Here is a 13,984-nt window from a genome sequence, read left to right as displayed (position 1 = left end):
CAAGTTCTCATTTGCAACTGCGACCTGGCCAAGATAAAGCATAGCAGTGTGAACAGACAACACAGAGTTACACATGGAGTAAACTAACAAGTCAATAACACTGTAGAAAAAAAGGGGAGTCTATATACATTGTGTGCAAAAGGCATGAGGAGGTAGGCGAATAATTTACAATTTTGCAGATTAACACTGGAGTGATAAATGATCAGATGGTCATGTACATGTAGAGATATTGGTGTGCAAAAGAGCAGAAAAGTACATAAATAAAAACAAGTATGGGGATGAGGTAGGTGAAAATGGGTGGGCTATTTACCGATAGACTATGTACAGCTGCAGCGATCGGTTAGCTGCTCAGATAGCTGATGTTTGAAGTTGGTGAGGGACGTAAAAGTCTCCAACTTCAGCGATTTTTGCAATTCGTTCCAGTCACAGGAACGAAAGGCGGCCAAATGAGGTGTTGGCTTTCAACCAGATGCGTCACATGTATACATCCAGTGAAATATCTGTCTCATTGTTCTATGGTAAAGGATTTGCATTCATTTTTAAATTGAGTTGCCCGCTTGAAAATCTTGTTTAATTTATTCACATATCAAGTTACACGTTTGCAAGTGTTGCATTTATTCACACATCACGTTACGTGGTTGCATTTATTCTAAAAATAAATGACACGTTAGAAAATATTTTGTGCGACTATAAAGCTGATTATACAGGTGCAACTCATATTTTACATGTACAAATCTTAATTTACATGGTAGCACACTTATGTCTTTATTTTACCTCCATGAGTTTCATTGACTCCACCCACTAACAAGTAACAACTCTTCTAAAATTCCAGGAAATGTTCTACGGCTCGAGCTAACATCTGTCTGCCTGCTGCGGGAGGAAACAAGGAGGGGTCAGAAAGAGAGAAAAGGGACCATAGAGAGAGAGAGAGAGAGAGAGAGAGAGAGAGAGAGAAGCTAACAGTTTCAAAACTCGACGGAATTAGAGTTTCAAACTTCAATAATTAGTTCATCTGTCGTTTAGAGATTGGGTGGTTATATCCGTGTTATAAGACTGGTCGCCTTTATCGTTTTTTTGTCTTGTTGTCATTGTTTGCGTTCTTGTTTTTCCTGGATTCATTGCGTGGTGAGTCAAACTATTTTTATACTTCCGGCACACCATACACTCACGGTGATCGTTTTAAAGAAAAACGCATATGAACTGACTATGAGCTGAAGTTGACAGTCCTTGGGTTACACCTGCATATGCCTATTGTACACGTTACCTTGTGAAGCGGTTGTCTAAACCACCATTGAGCGAGAGGAGTTGGCCATTCTAACTTTTGCCTGCGACTTAACTTAAACACGCGTGTGTGTGTGTTTGCGTGTGTTGGCTATGGCCAAACATGGATACATTGGTAGGGCTGTTCGGACACGGGCCTTAGGTCAGTGGGCTACTTGGGTACTTGGGTTAGAAACCTACCCAACCAGTTAATGTTACACAACCACATTATCACTTCAAACTCTCCCATGACTTACGGCTGAAGAAGTTACACAGTGCTTAGTCATAAGCCTGTGTGTCCCTACACACCCAACACACACGCAGGGACTGTTTTATGGGCGGCAAGCAGCTGAAGCATTTTTTCCAGCTGATATTTTTTCACCGTTGCTTAGTACTGGATATGTGATGTAATGGCATGTTGTAAGGTGGAGGCCGACACCCAAACTATCCCTGTTTTTTATTTATTTTAATTTTACCATTATTTAACCAGGTAGGCCAGTTCAGAACATTCTCTCATTTGCAACTGCGACCTGGCCAAGATAAAGCATAGCAATTCTACACATACAACAACACAGAGTTACACATGGAATAAACAAAACATAGTCAATAATACAGTAGAACAAAAGAAAACAAAAAGTCTATATACAGTGAGTGCCAATTAGGTAAGATAAGGGAGTTAAGGCAGTAAATAGGCCATGGTGGCAAAGTTTATTTTTTATTTGTATTTATTTTACCTTTATTTAACCAGGTAGGCAAATTCAGAACAAGTTCTCATGTACAATTACAACCTGGCCAAGATAAAGCAAAGCAGTTCCACACATACAACACATAGTTACACATGGAGTAAAACAAAGATACAGTCAATAATACAGTAGAAAAATAACATACAACAACACATAGTTACACATGGAGTAAAACAAACATACAGTCAATAATACAGTAGAAAAATAAGTCTATATACAATGTGAGCAAATGAGGTGAGATAAAGGAGGTAAAGGCAAAAAAAAGGCCATGGTGGCAAAGTAAATACAATATAGCAAGTCAAATACTGGAATGGTAGATTTTCAGTGGAAGAATGTACAAAGTAGAGAGAAATAATGGATGTGCAAAGGAGAAAAATAAATAAATACAGTAGGGGAAGAGGTAGTAGTTTGGGCTAAATTATAGATGGGCTATGTACAGGTACAGTAATCTGTGAGCTGCTCTGACAGCTAGGGCTTAAATCTAGTGAGGGAGATAAGTGTTTCCGGTTTCAGAGATTTTTGTAGTTCGTTCTGCCAAAGGAAAAATTGGTTTTGAGGGTGACCAGAGAGATATACCTGCTGGAGCATGTGCTACAGGTGGGTGCTGCTATGGTGACCAGCGAGCTGAGATACGGGGGGACTTTACCTAGCAGGGTCTTGTAGATGACCTGGAGCCATTGGGTTTGGCGACGAGTATGAAGCGAGGGCCAGCCAACGAGAGTGTTCTGGTCGCAGTGGTGGGTAGTATATGGGGCTTTGGTGACAAAACGGATGGCACTGTGATCTGTGAGCTGCTCTGACAGCTGGCGCTTAAAGCTAGTGAGGGAGATATGAGTCTCCAGCTTTGTGGAAGTTTAGAGGCTTAATCCCAACCTGAGGGAACTCCCATAATGATCACTCCCAAGTTAAATTGTGTATATAAACTCTACTCTGTAAACTCTCTCTCTCTGTCGTTAAGCTCTGTAGTGTTCAGTGTATGTGATAGTGGTTATTAGAAATTTAAATGTCTGTCAGGGTCATGGTGGTGTTGTGCTGCAGTGTGTGTGTGAACCACAGATATACCGTACCAGTCCAAAGTTTGTAAACACCTACTCATTAAAGGGTTTTTCTTTATTTTCACTATTTTCTACATTGTAGAATAATAGTGAAGACATCAAAACTATGAAATAACACATTTGGCATCATGTATTAACCAAAAAAGTGTTAAACAAATCCAAATATATTTTATATTCTTCAAAGTAGCCACCCGTTGCCTTGATGAAAGCTTTGCACACTCTTGACATTTTCTCAACCAGCTTCACCTGGAATGCTTTTCCAACAGTCTTGAAGGAGTTCCCACATATGCTGAGCACTTGTTGGCTGCTTTTCCTTCACTCTGTGGTCCAACTCATCCCAAACCATCTCAATTGGGTTTTCGGTCGGGTGATTGCAGAGGCCAGGTCATCTGATGCACCACTCCATCACTCTCCTTCTTGGTCAAATAGCCCTTACACAGCCTGGAGGTGGGTTTTGGGTCATTGTCCTGTTGAAAAACAAATGAGAGTCCCACTAAGCACAAACCAGATTGGATGGCGTATCGCTGCAGAATGCTGTTGTAGCCATGCTGGTTAAGTTTGCCTTGATTTCTAAATAAATCACTGACAGTGTCATCACAAAAGCACCATCACACCTTCTCCATGCTTCATGGTGGGAACCACACATGCAAATATAATCCGTTCACCTACTCTGTGTCTCACAAAGACACGCGATTGGACCCAAAAATCAAAGATTTGGACTCATCAGACCAAGGGACAGATTTCCTCCGGTCTAATGTCCATTGCTCGTGTTTCTTGGCCCGAGCAAGTCTCTTATTATTGGTGTCCTTTAGTAGTGGTTTCTTTGCAGCAATTTGACCATGAAGGCCTGATCCACACAGTCTCCTCAGAACAGTTGATGTTGAGATGTGTCTGTTACTTGAACTCTGTGTAGCATTTATTTGGGCTGCAATTTCTGAGGCTGGTAAATCTAATTAACTTATCCTCTGCAGCAAAGGTAACCCTGGGTCTTCCTTTCCTGTGGCGGTCCTCATGAGAGCCAGTTTCATCATAGCACTTGATGGTTTTTGCAACTGCACTTGAAGAAACTTTTAATGTTCTTGAAATTTTCCAGGCTGACTGACCTTCATGTCTTAAAGTAATGATGGACTGTTGTTTCTCTTTGCTTATTTAAGCTGTACTTGCCATAATATGGACTTGGTCTTTTACCAAATAGGGCTATCTTCTGTATACCACCCCTACCTTGTCACAACACAGCTGATTGGCTCAAACGCATTAAGAAGGAAATCAATTCTACAAATGACCTTTTAACAAGACACACCAGTTAATTTAATTGCTTTCCAGATGGCTACCTCATGAAGCTGGTTGAGAGAATGTCAAGAGTGTACAAAACTTTCATCAAGGCAAAGGGTGGCTACTTTGAAGAATCTAAAATATAAAATATATTTTGATTTGTGTAACACTTTTTTGGTTACTACATGATTCCATGTGTTATTTCTAAGTTTTGATGTCTTCAATACAATGCAGAAAATGGTAATAGTGAAGAAAAACCCTTGAATGAGTAGGTGTGTCCAAACTTTTGACTTGTACTGTAAGCAGAATCATATGGAAACACTCCACTTCAACTTAATCTGCCTCTAGAGATACAACTAATATAAACCCCTAAGAGCCCTTGACTACAGGAGCAAAATAGTGTGCCCTTAATAGAGATCTTCACTTGAAAAATGAGAAAAAGCAGCTATAGTACTGTTTATCCATCCTCAGAAGCTGTAGCCAGTAATACTTCCTCAAATTTTTCTGAATTAATTTATCATAACTCAATAAATCTGTCATTCATTTTGATATTTTGCAGAGGAGATCTTTGTCGTGCAATTTGACATCTAAGTTGTTTAGCGTCGTATTTCTCAAATTAAAACATTTGCATGAAAACGAGTCATCTACCGTTGAATGACAACAAACAATTAATTGAAGAATCCCTACTGTTGACGAATGACTGACGAAGGGGCGTCGACTTCGGGTTCCGAACTTCGGCTGACCACGATAATTTTTTTGTGTGTGCACAAGCAGCCCCCAAAAAACTTGCCAAAGATCAAAAGTAATATATTCACATACTGTTCTGAACTGTTTCGGGTGGGTAGAATGAGCCATAACTACTTCTCGCTCTCCCTCCTCCCCTCCTCTCTCTCTTTTCTCATCCTCTCTCTCTCTTTTCTCATTCTCTCTCTCTCTTTTCTCATTCTCTCTCTCTCTTTTCTCATTCTCTCTCTCTTTTCTCATTCTCTCTCTCTTTTCTCATTCTCTTCTCTTTTCTCATTCTCTCTCTCTCTCTCTCTCTCTGTCTCTCTCAGACAGTATGTCTCGGTCTGACTTCCCCCTGGGTTACGATGACTCTCATTCCCCCTCTATGGCCCCCAAGGTGGTAACTACCCCCTCCCCCTGCTTATGGCTTCCCTGCCAATGGAGGTCCCCCATCAGGCCAGCCCTCGTCCTTCTACCCCTCTGGTCCCCATGGACCTCCATACCCCGGCCAGCCTGCCGGGTACCCTGCTGGGCCCTACCCCGGCCAGCCTGCCGGGTACCCTGCTGGGCCCTACCCAGGCCAGCCTCACCCCGGGGGTCCAGGGTACAACAACCAGCCTATGATGCCACCCATACCCCCTATAATCCCCCCTATGATGCCTAGCAGTGCACTGAGCGGTAAGCCTGAACCCTCCTCTCACCTGTCTGGGGCTTACTCTGAAGTGTTCTGTTACTACTGAATAAGCTCCTTCACACAGTTAAAATACATACTTGATACTTTAGGTTCTACTTTAGTAGTTGATTACCAGGCATGTGTTCTGATGTGAAGTGACATGTGACTCTAATGATGTCTCTGCTGATGTCACAGGCGATGGAGAGGGGTTTGCGGCAGGCAGCTTTGACAGTCTGAAAGTGCGACACTCCTTCATACGAAAGGTGAGAACACAGCACGCACGCACACACACAGTTAACACACAAACACACAAGAAGTATATAATATACTCTCCATTTTTCTCTTAGGTGTATATGATCCTGGCATCTCAGCTACTCGTCACTGTCGCAATTGTGTCCGTCTTCACATTTGTGTGAGTGTGTGTGTTACTATGACTGTGTATTAGTGGTTTTGTGTTCCTGCACAAATGTGTGTTTGTATAACTGAGTTTCTCTTTGCAGTGACTCTGTCAAGAAGTTTGTGATCGCAAACCCAGCTGTCTACTGGGCATCATTGTAAGTACTATCCCTTACTACTTACTACCTTACTACTATGGTTTTACAGTACTGTTGGATTAACAGCTGTACTGGCCTATGTTCTTCATGTCCTGTTTGATTGACAGCTGTGTTGACCTATGTCTTTGCAGCGGTGTGTATTTCGTCACTCACATTGTGCTGGTCTGCTGTAAAGGACCCAGGTGAGTCTCTTTCTTAAAGAATTCCTTTGGAAAATGATGACAATATAGCTGACAACAATGTTTTATTGTATTGAAGTGCTGTCCTAATGTGGCCACTCCCCTGTCTGTAGGAGGAAATTCCCATGGAATGTCATCCTGCTGGCCATCTTTGTAAGCAACTATTACTAGTCTGTACAGATCTGTTGAAAACATGTCTAGTTGGAGCTCGTCAGAGCAGTCGGCTGTGAATGTCCTCACTTGCTACTACTTAATGCTGATTGTTAAGGTTCTGACTCACTACAGGCTGTCCAGCAAGAACAAGGCAGATGTGTCCATACGCAGAGTTGTATTTATCTTTGTCACCAACACACATAGTATGAACACACAAACTTTTCAGTGATTTACCTGAAAGGTAAGAACAATTATAAACTGGGTTGTTCAAGCTCTGAATGCTGAAAGCCGTATACCACGGGTATGACAGAACATTTCTTTTTACTCTTTTAATTACATTGGTAACCAGTTTATAATAGCAATAAGGCACCTCGGGTGTTAGTGGTATATGGCCAATATACCACAGCTAAGAGCTGTATCCAGGCACTCCTCGTTGCGTCATGCATAAGAACTGCCTTTAGCTGTGATATATTGGCCATATACCACACCCCCCGTGCCTTATTGCTTAAATAAAAAATGTTGTAAGCTATGCAATAGGAATATCTACACAGGAAAGAATGGCATAGCATCTATACATGGATATTCACATAACAGCACATATTAACAGCAGTGTATATTTAAACATCTTGCAGGAGAGAGAGCGAGAATTCATTACTTAGGCAGGCAAGATTTATGGTCTCCTCTGGACTAGTGGAGATCTTATCTGATCTGTGTCCGGTACCAAATCTTACTGCTCGTACGGGAGCGCTGACGATAATCTCTGAAACCTCTAGAATCTCTCACCATGTCTTAACAGTAGCGTGAACTATAAAGCGCAGCGGTAAAGTGTGCATACAGGCTATAGGAATGAACCATCTTGACACATTAACGTCTACTGCGCAACACTCATGCATTAAACCCAATACAGACACTTGTAAATGACATGAACATGGAGTATCTGAAATAAACTGCACATAAGCTGCAGCAGTTCTATACAACTACAGTTACAGATGTAACAAGGTAATTAGGCCTAAATGTAATTGCTTGCAGTCAATCATCATAACGTATCATTAACCCTCCTGACAATAAACCCCACAACTCACTTCTTAGATGCACGCACAATCTTCCTAAACACAACTTGCGTCTTCATCTTACAACTGAAAACACTGACCTGGAGTGGGAGGGGTCAGAGTCGAAATGTCCATTCGGGCACACTGATTGGTGGAAACCAGGAAGCTGTGATGGACAGCTGAGAAGGGGAGAGTGACTGTGGGGAAAGTGACTGCACAGGCGTGACCTCTTTTTTTTAACCTCTGCACTAGTCTGTCATACTGCTCTATGATGAACTTTATTGGTTGGTGCTGGCCTGCAGTGGTCTATATTGATCTGTGTATTCTGTGTTCTACAGACACTGGCCATGTCCTACATGACGGGCACCATATCCAGGTGAGAGAGACACATACACAAACACACACACACCTGAGCGTGGTAGTAATGTCTGTCTGTCTGTCTGTGTGTCTCTGCTCTGTAGTTACTATGATACTAAGGCAGTGTTTCTGGCTCTGGGCATCACCGTCATTGTGTGTATCATCACCACTGTCTTCTGCTTCCAGACCAAGGTAAGAGACACCTGACGTGTGTGTGTTGTGTGTGTGTGTGTGTGTGTGTGTGTGTGTGTGTGTGTGTGTGTGTGTGTGTGTGTGTGTGTGTGTGTGTGTGTGTGTGTGTGTGTGTGTGTGTGTGTGTGTGTGTGTGTGTGTGTGTGTGTGTGTGTGTGTGTGTGTGTGTGTGCGCAAGTGTTTGAAACTTCATAATGTATCTCTTCAGGTGGACCTCACCTCATGCCCAGGCCTATTCTGTGTCCTGGGGATCGTTGTCATGGTGGCAGGCATCATCACAGCCATTGTGCTCTCCTTCAAATATGTGAGTTGGCATATTACGCACGTGCGCACACAGACACGAACACTCACATGCTAGTGGTGCGCGGGTCAGCTGTTTGTTCACCCGCACCCGCCCTTCAATTGCTCATAACCCTCTTATTTACAATGATGCTCTAGGAACAGTGGGTTAACTGCCTTTTTCAGGGGCATGACGACAGATTGCTACCTTGTCAGCTCGGGGATTCTATCCACCAACCTTTCGGTTGCTGGCCCAACACTCTAACCATTAGGCTACCTGCCGCCCCAAAATATAGAACCGGCACTATAGGCTAGAGTCAAAGACGGCAGGACGATTTATTGACGGGGGTATAAAGGATTTTTTTTTTTTTCTGATTTTAGAAATGTTTCTGCTTTTAATTTAAAACACTTTGGAAGGCTATTTGTTAGTCAACTTGTCTATAATTTGATATATATCTTTTGTCATATGTTGCCCTAGAAGACTAAGTAAACCCTTGCTCAACAGAATAATATCATACATTGATCGAATGAATGCTTCAATGTAGTTGACATAGGTCAAGTTCTCTGTTATCATCTTTCACGGAGCAAAGATGTTTAGGAACTGGGAAAAAATGCTATAACAAAATGATTTTCTGTGCAAAATTCCAGTTTGACCAATGTAAGGAAATAGAAAGCTGTGAAAACGAACCAACATGTTTCTTAAGTTTTCAGTTTGGCTTGGATGCAAATCTTGTGTGTTTGAAATACTATCAGCTTTTATGAGGCTGATAAAGACAGCAACTCTACAGATGATATCTAACTGAGCATTCACATTCTCTCAAGATGCTGAAAGAAAGAAATCATATTTCTTCTCCTGTTCCCAAGTCAAAATGTTGCCTACAGTTTATTTTATTTGACCTTTATTTAACCAGGAAAAGCCCATTGAGACCCATAGTTTATTTTTCAATGGAGATCTGGCCAGTTTGGTGTATAATTTTACTGCAAGACTGTGAGAGGTTATAGACCTACAGTCAGTGTCCTACTTTCAGTTTCCATTTAACCCATCTGAACAGTAGACTACAGTTCCCTTGACGTGCCATAGACCTGTTTGAAGTCCCCGTTTTGTGATTTGTGTAGCACCTCAGAATCATCACATATTACATAGAAAAGCAATGTTTCGGAAGTATTTGGTGAAGTGGCAAGTAACTTCAAATCTTTCCCAAATATGACTTTTCTGGCTCTCCCTTTTCTTTATTTTCTACTGTCCTTTTGCAGCTTTTCTCTTATTGAATTAAACTCGCATTGTACTTTTTTCCTCCATGGATTGACATGAACTTTTTCTGCCCGTTCCCAAAAGCATTTGGTGATTAGCGTGTAGGCACATACATTTGGACCCTAAAGCATAGGCTTATGCACTAATGCCATATAGCCTAAAATAATGAATGAAAAACCTTATTGTAGACAATATAAATAAATTGCACAGGAATGATAGTCATGGATATTTTTAAAGGTATTGTTTTGTCTTTATTCAACCCACCCGCCACCCCCCTTGCCCTTCATATCCACACAATATTTAAATACCCTAAACCTGTCCGCCCCTCGGATATAACCCACGCATCACTAACACACACACACCGTTAGCCATACCTAGTCATGTTTGTTTTCCATGTCTATTGTATTACAGTAGTAATGGTTCGGTGTTTTCTAATGGTGTTGTCTGCTCCTGGCCAGATTCCTTGGCTTCACATGGTGTACGCGGCCGTTGGCGCAATAGTCTACACACTGGTGAGTGCAATACACAAGTAGATGTAGTACAGACAAGAACCACTTTAACTGTATAAATGAGTTTCTTCCTACAACATATATGTATAATATATTGTGCTTTGTAGTGATGTTATTCGGACACATTTTGTAGTTGTCTTGCTAGTGTTATCTATGTACTGTTTTCTTGTCTGCATTGACTTATTGCTGGTACATTACTGATATATTGCTCATATATTTTCTGATATCTTGCTGGTGTATTTCTGTGTGTAGTTTCTGGCGTACCACACACAGCTGTTGATCGGCAAGGGGAAGAACTCTATCAGTCCAGAGGAGTATGTGTTCGCAGCGCTCTCCATCTACATCGACATCGTCCAGATCTTCCTGTGCCTGCTGCAGCTTATTGGTGCAGCCAACAGATGAATCCCCGGAAACAACGTTCCTTCCCATCCCCTCCCCCCTGAGACAGGCAGACTCGGCTCACCAGAGTGCAACTGCACTCACTATAGAATTAGAATGAGTAGAATGGAAATACTGGTATACCTACCACATAACGTTGTTTTGAATTGGAATGTTCTTTCTACTAATTCTAATTCTATGGATTTGACTTCGCTAACTCACATATTTAGCAATTTTCATGAAGTCTACTCTTCTGCTAAAATGCATCTGCTTGCAAAGACATATGTAGTAATATATCCGTATAGACACCAGTGGTGTAAAATAACTAAGTAAAAATACTTTGAAGTACTACCTAAGTAGTTTTTTGGGTATCTGTACTTTACTATTTCTATTTTTGACAACATTCACTTTTACTCCACTACACTCCAAATGAAAATATATAAGTTTTACTCCTGTACATTTTCCCTGACACATAAGAGTACTTGTTACATTTCGAATGTTTAGCAGGACAGGAAAATGTTACAATTCACACACTTATGAAGAGAACACGTGGTCATCCCTACTGCCTCTGATATGGCGGACTCACTAAACACAAATGCTTTGTGCATTTTACACTTTTAATCAAGTAGTATTTTACTGGGTGACTTTCACTTGAGTCATTTGCTATTAAGGTACAGGATCTTGACTTTTACCAAAGTATGACAACTGGGTACCTTTTCCACCACAGATAGACACACTGAATACAAAGCTGTAACTTTAATCTAACTATCTTTATATGAAGATTTTTTAAATTTGATATTTTTTGTTTATAAAGTAAAAATGTGTGTTATGAGCTGGGAGCAGTAAGATACTTTCTGAACTTGTCCAGTAGGTTTGTGCCTGCTTGAAGGCAACCCTGAGGTGTATTCACTAGGAGCCAAACGGAGGCAAACAAAAGCAACAGGAACCAAACGGGGAGGGATATTCCTGAAATGGTTCACTAGAAACTTGTTTTTGTTGCAAAACATTTTCCAATGTGAAATGTTTAACTACGGTTTGCACTAATAAATACACCCCCCAATATCAGTATTCCTCTGAGACAGAGAGGAAGGATTTTTTTTTTACTCTGTATGTCTGATGCTTTTCTATGATTGTTACATTTGTAATTGGGTAGTCATGAGCGAAAGCTCAGTGCTGATTGGCTTGATTTTTATGCACTTTTTGGTAACGAGTGTCAGCTTAGGCTGCGTTTAGACAGGCAGCCCAATATTCTTTTCACTAATTGTTGACCAATCAGATCAGCTCTGAAAAAGATCTGATTAGTGGAAAAAAGATCAGAATTGGCTGCCTGTCTAAACGCAGTCATAGTGATGCCATCTTTATTAAGATATGCTTTTATGTAAATGTAATGTCTGTTTCTGATGTACTTGTTAACACATATAAGAGTATACCTAATATAGTATTGTGAAATTCTGTTAGCTGTATTGTTATGTACTGGTTTGAACATACCAGGCTCGAATGTGTGTTTAGAACCCTCAGAACAGAACATTCCAATTGATCACTTGGCAAACTGCTGCCAACTCCAAATATTAGAGTAGAACACTGAGAACCATAGCCGCAGGAAGCTCTTTGGGGGTCGTGGAGCAGTGCTTTTTCCACCGGAAGGTGGGTAGTGGCGCTACAGACCTGCTATATCGGCTAATACAGGACTAGTAAATGCACAGTGGACTACTTTGGTGAGAATTTCTATTGTTACATTTGGATTCCTCAGGGGGTGCAGCACCCCTACTTTCCGTGGCTATAGAGTACCACAGTATGAGTCATAATACCCATGAAACCTAGCGGTCAAACAAGGAAATGGTTCCAATAATTTTTCCCACAGGTGATTTTAGAAACACTTAAGTACTTACTACGGGCTGTGTTTTTTGTAGGCTTAGCCTGGCATGACATTTTGTGTAAATCTCTTTAGGACAAGGTGACTTTTGTCTATTTATTTATTTATTCGCCTGTATTTACCCCCCCCCCCCAAAATGAAATGACAATTAGCTGCTATTGTGGCTATCATAAAGAACTACAAATGCCATGATGATCTGGACGAAACTGCCAAATTCGAGGCAAAGGTAAGAATCTCTGGATTACCTATCTAATGTTAGCTAAATGTTGTAATTAATAAATTGGCTACATTTATTTAAATGGACAATTCTGTTAACTTTTTTCAATTGACACATACCTGTTAGCAAAGGTGTCAGCTAGAGATGACGTGCAGGAACTTACAGCGATTTGTAGTTTTGCATGGTCTGCTTTGATGCTCATTAGAATTTTAGAATCTGAGAGTAAATAAAGATGAATATATTGATAAAAGTCACCTTGTCCGAGAGAGATTTACACGGTTATCAAAACATCACACCATGGTAAGCCTATACGAAACAACCCATATGGATTCTAAAATCCCCTATGGGAGAAATGAATGGTGGGAAAACGATTGGAACCATCGCCACTGTGACTGCTGAGAACAGTCCAAAATGTACACATCAAAGCATTAACATCTGATGTTCTTTTCTACATGATGAGAAGAAAGGAAGCCACTTTATATTGAGATTAAATGATTGATTGTTGAGCTAAATGAAAAGGGAACATGCCTCAAAGGGTGTACTTACTTAGCTGACACCCTTGAGTTGAGTAATGAGGGAAGTGCAGGTAGACTGCCCCTAAGTTCTGATCTAAGGTCAATTTTATAGTGGTTTATGTTGGAACTGGGTGTGGTGAGCTAATTCTATAACTGAGTTTAGGGGCATCTCTAGACTCATTTTGAGATGTATGTCTCTGAAACCTTTAGCGCCAACTTGCTTCCACTGAGATTACTAATTAGAATGTGGTTGCCATGGAATGTTTGGTGCTAGGTGAACTGCATTCACCTTATGACATCCAGTGGAACAACCCACAATAGTGCATCTAAATATTTTAAGGGGGGTGAGAAGGATTACTTTATCCTATCCTAGGTATTCCTTAAAGAGGTGGGGTTTCAGGTGTCTCCGGAAGGTGGTGATTGACTCCGCTGTCCTGGCGTCGTGAGGGAGTTTGTTCCACCATTGGGGAGCCAGAGCAGCGAACAGTTTTGACTGAGCTAAGCGGGAACTGTACTTCCTCAGTGGTAGGGAGGCGAGCAGGCCAGAGGTGGATGAACGCAGTGCCCTTATTTGGGTGTAGGGCCTGATCAGAGCCTGGAGGTACTGAGGTGCCGAGCAAGCACCATGGTCTTGTAGCGGATGCGAGCTTCAACTGGAAGCCAGTGGAGAGAGCGGAGGAAGACGGGCTGCGGCGTTCTGGATGAGTTGTAGGGGTTTAATGGCACAGGCAGGGAGCCCAGCCAATGT

At 41.4% G+C, this 13,984-nt stretch overlaps 1 protein-coding gene across 3 annotated transcripts; it reads left to right on the top strand.

Annotated features, from left to right (window-relative positions):
- Window positions 1–884: 884 nt before the first annotated feature.
- On the top strand, window positions 885–12,803 carry LOC124009609 (protein lifeguard 3-like). 3 transcript variants are annotated; one of them, XM_046321557.1, is made up of 12 exons: window positions 885–1,125; window positions 5,454–5,734; window positions 5,925–5,992; window positions 6,077–6,141; window positions 6,230–6,283; window positions 6,415–6,465; window positions 6,576–6,615; window positions 8,003–8,040; window positions 8,126–8,213; window positions 8,422–8,517; window positions 10,203–10,256; window positions 10,506–12,803. In XM_046321557.1, exons 2-12 carry the CDS (start codon window positions 5,677–5,679, stop codon window positions 10,653–10,655), a joined length of 762 nt encoding a protein of 253 aa, XP_046177513.1. In that variant the 5' UTR covers window positions 885–1,125; window positions 5,454–5,676; the 3' UTR covers window positions 10,656–12,803. The 3 variants fall into 3 exon arrangements, with proteins under 3 accessions (XP_046177513.1, XP_046177512.1, XP_046177511.1); XM_046321556.1 differs by having other exon boundaries at window positions 5,390–5,734; XM_046321555.1 differs by having other exon boundaries at window positions 5,386–5,734.
- Window positions 12,804–13,984: the final 1,181 nt, after the last annotated feature.

This window comes from Oncorhynchus gorbuscha, linkage group LG22, assembly GCF_021184085.1.
Source record: "Oncorhynchus gorbuscha isolate QuinsamMale2020 ecotype Even-year linkage group LG22, OgorEven_v1.0, whole genome shotgun sequence".
NCBI lineage: Eukaryota > Metazoa > Chordata > Actinopteri > Salmoniformes > Salmonidae > Oncorhynchus > Oncorhynchus gorbuscha.
Note: the sequence above shows the minus strand (reverse complement) of the source record. Positions and strands in the feature narration are given on the sequence as shown.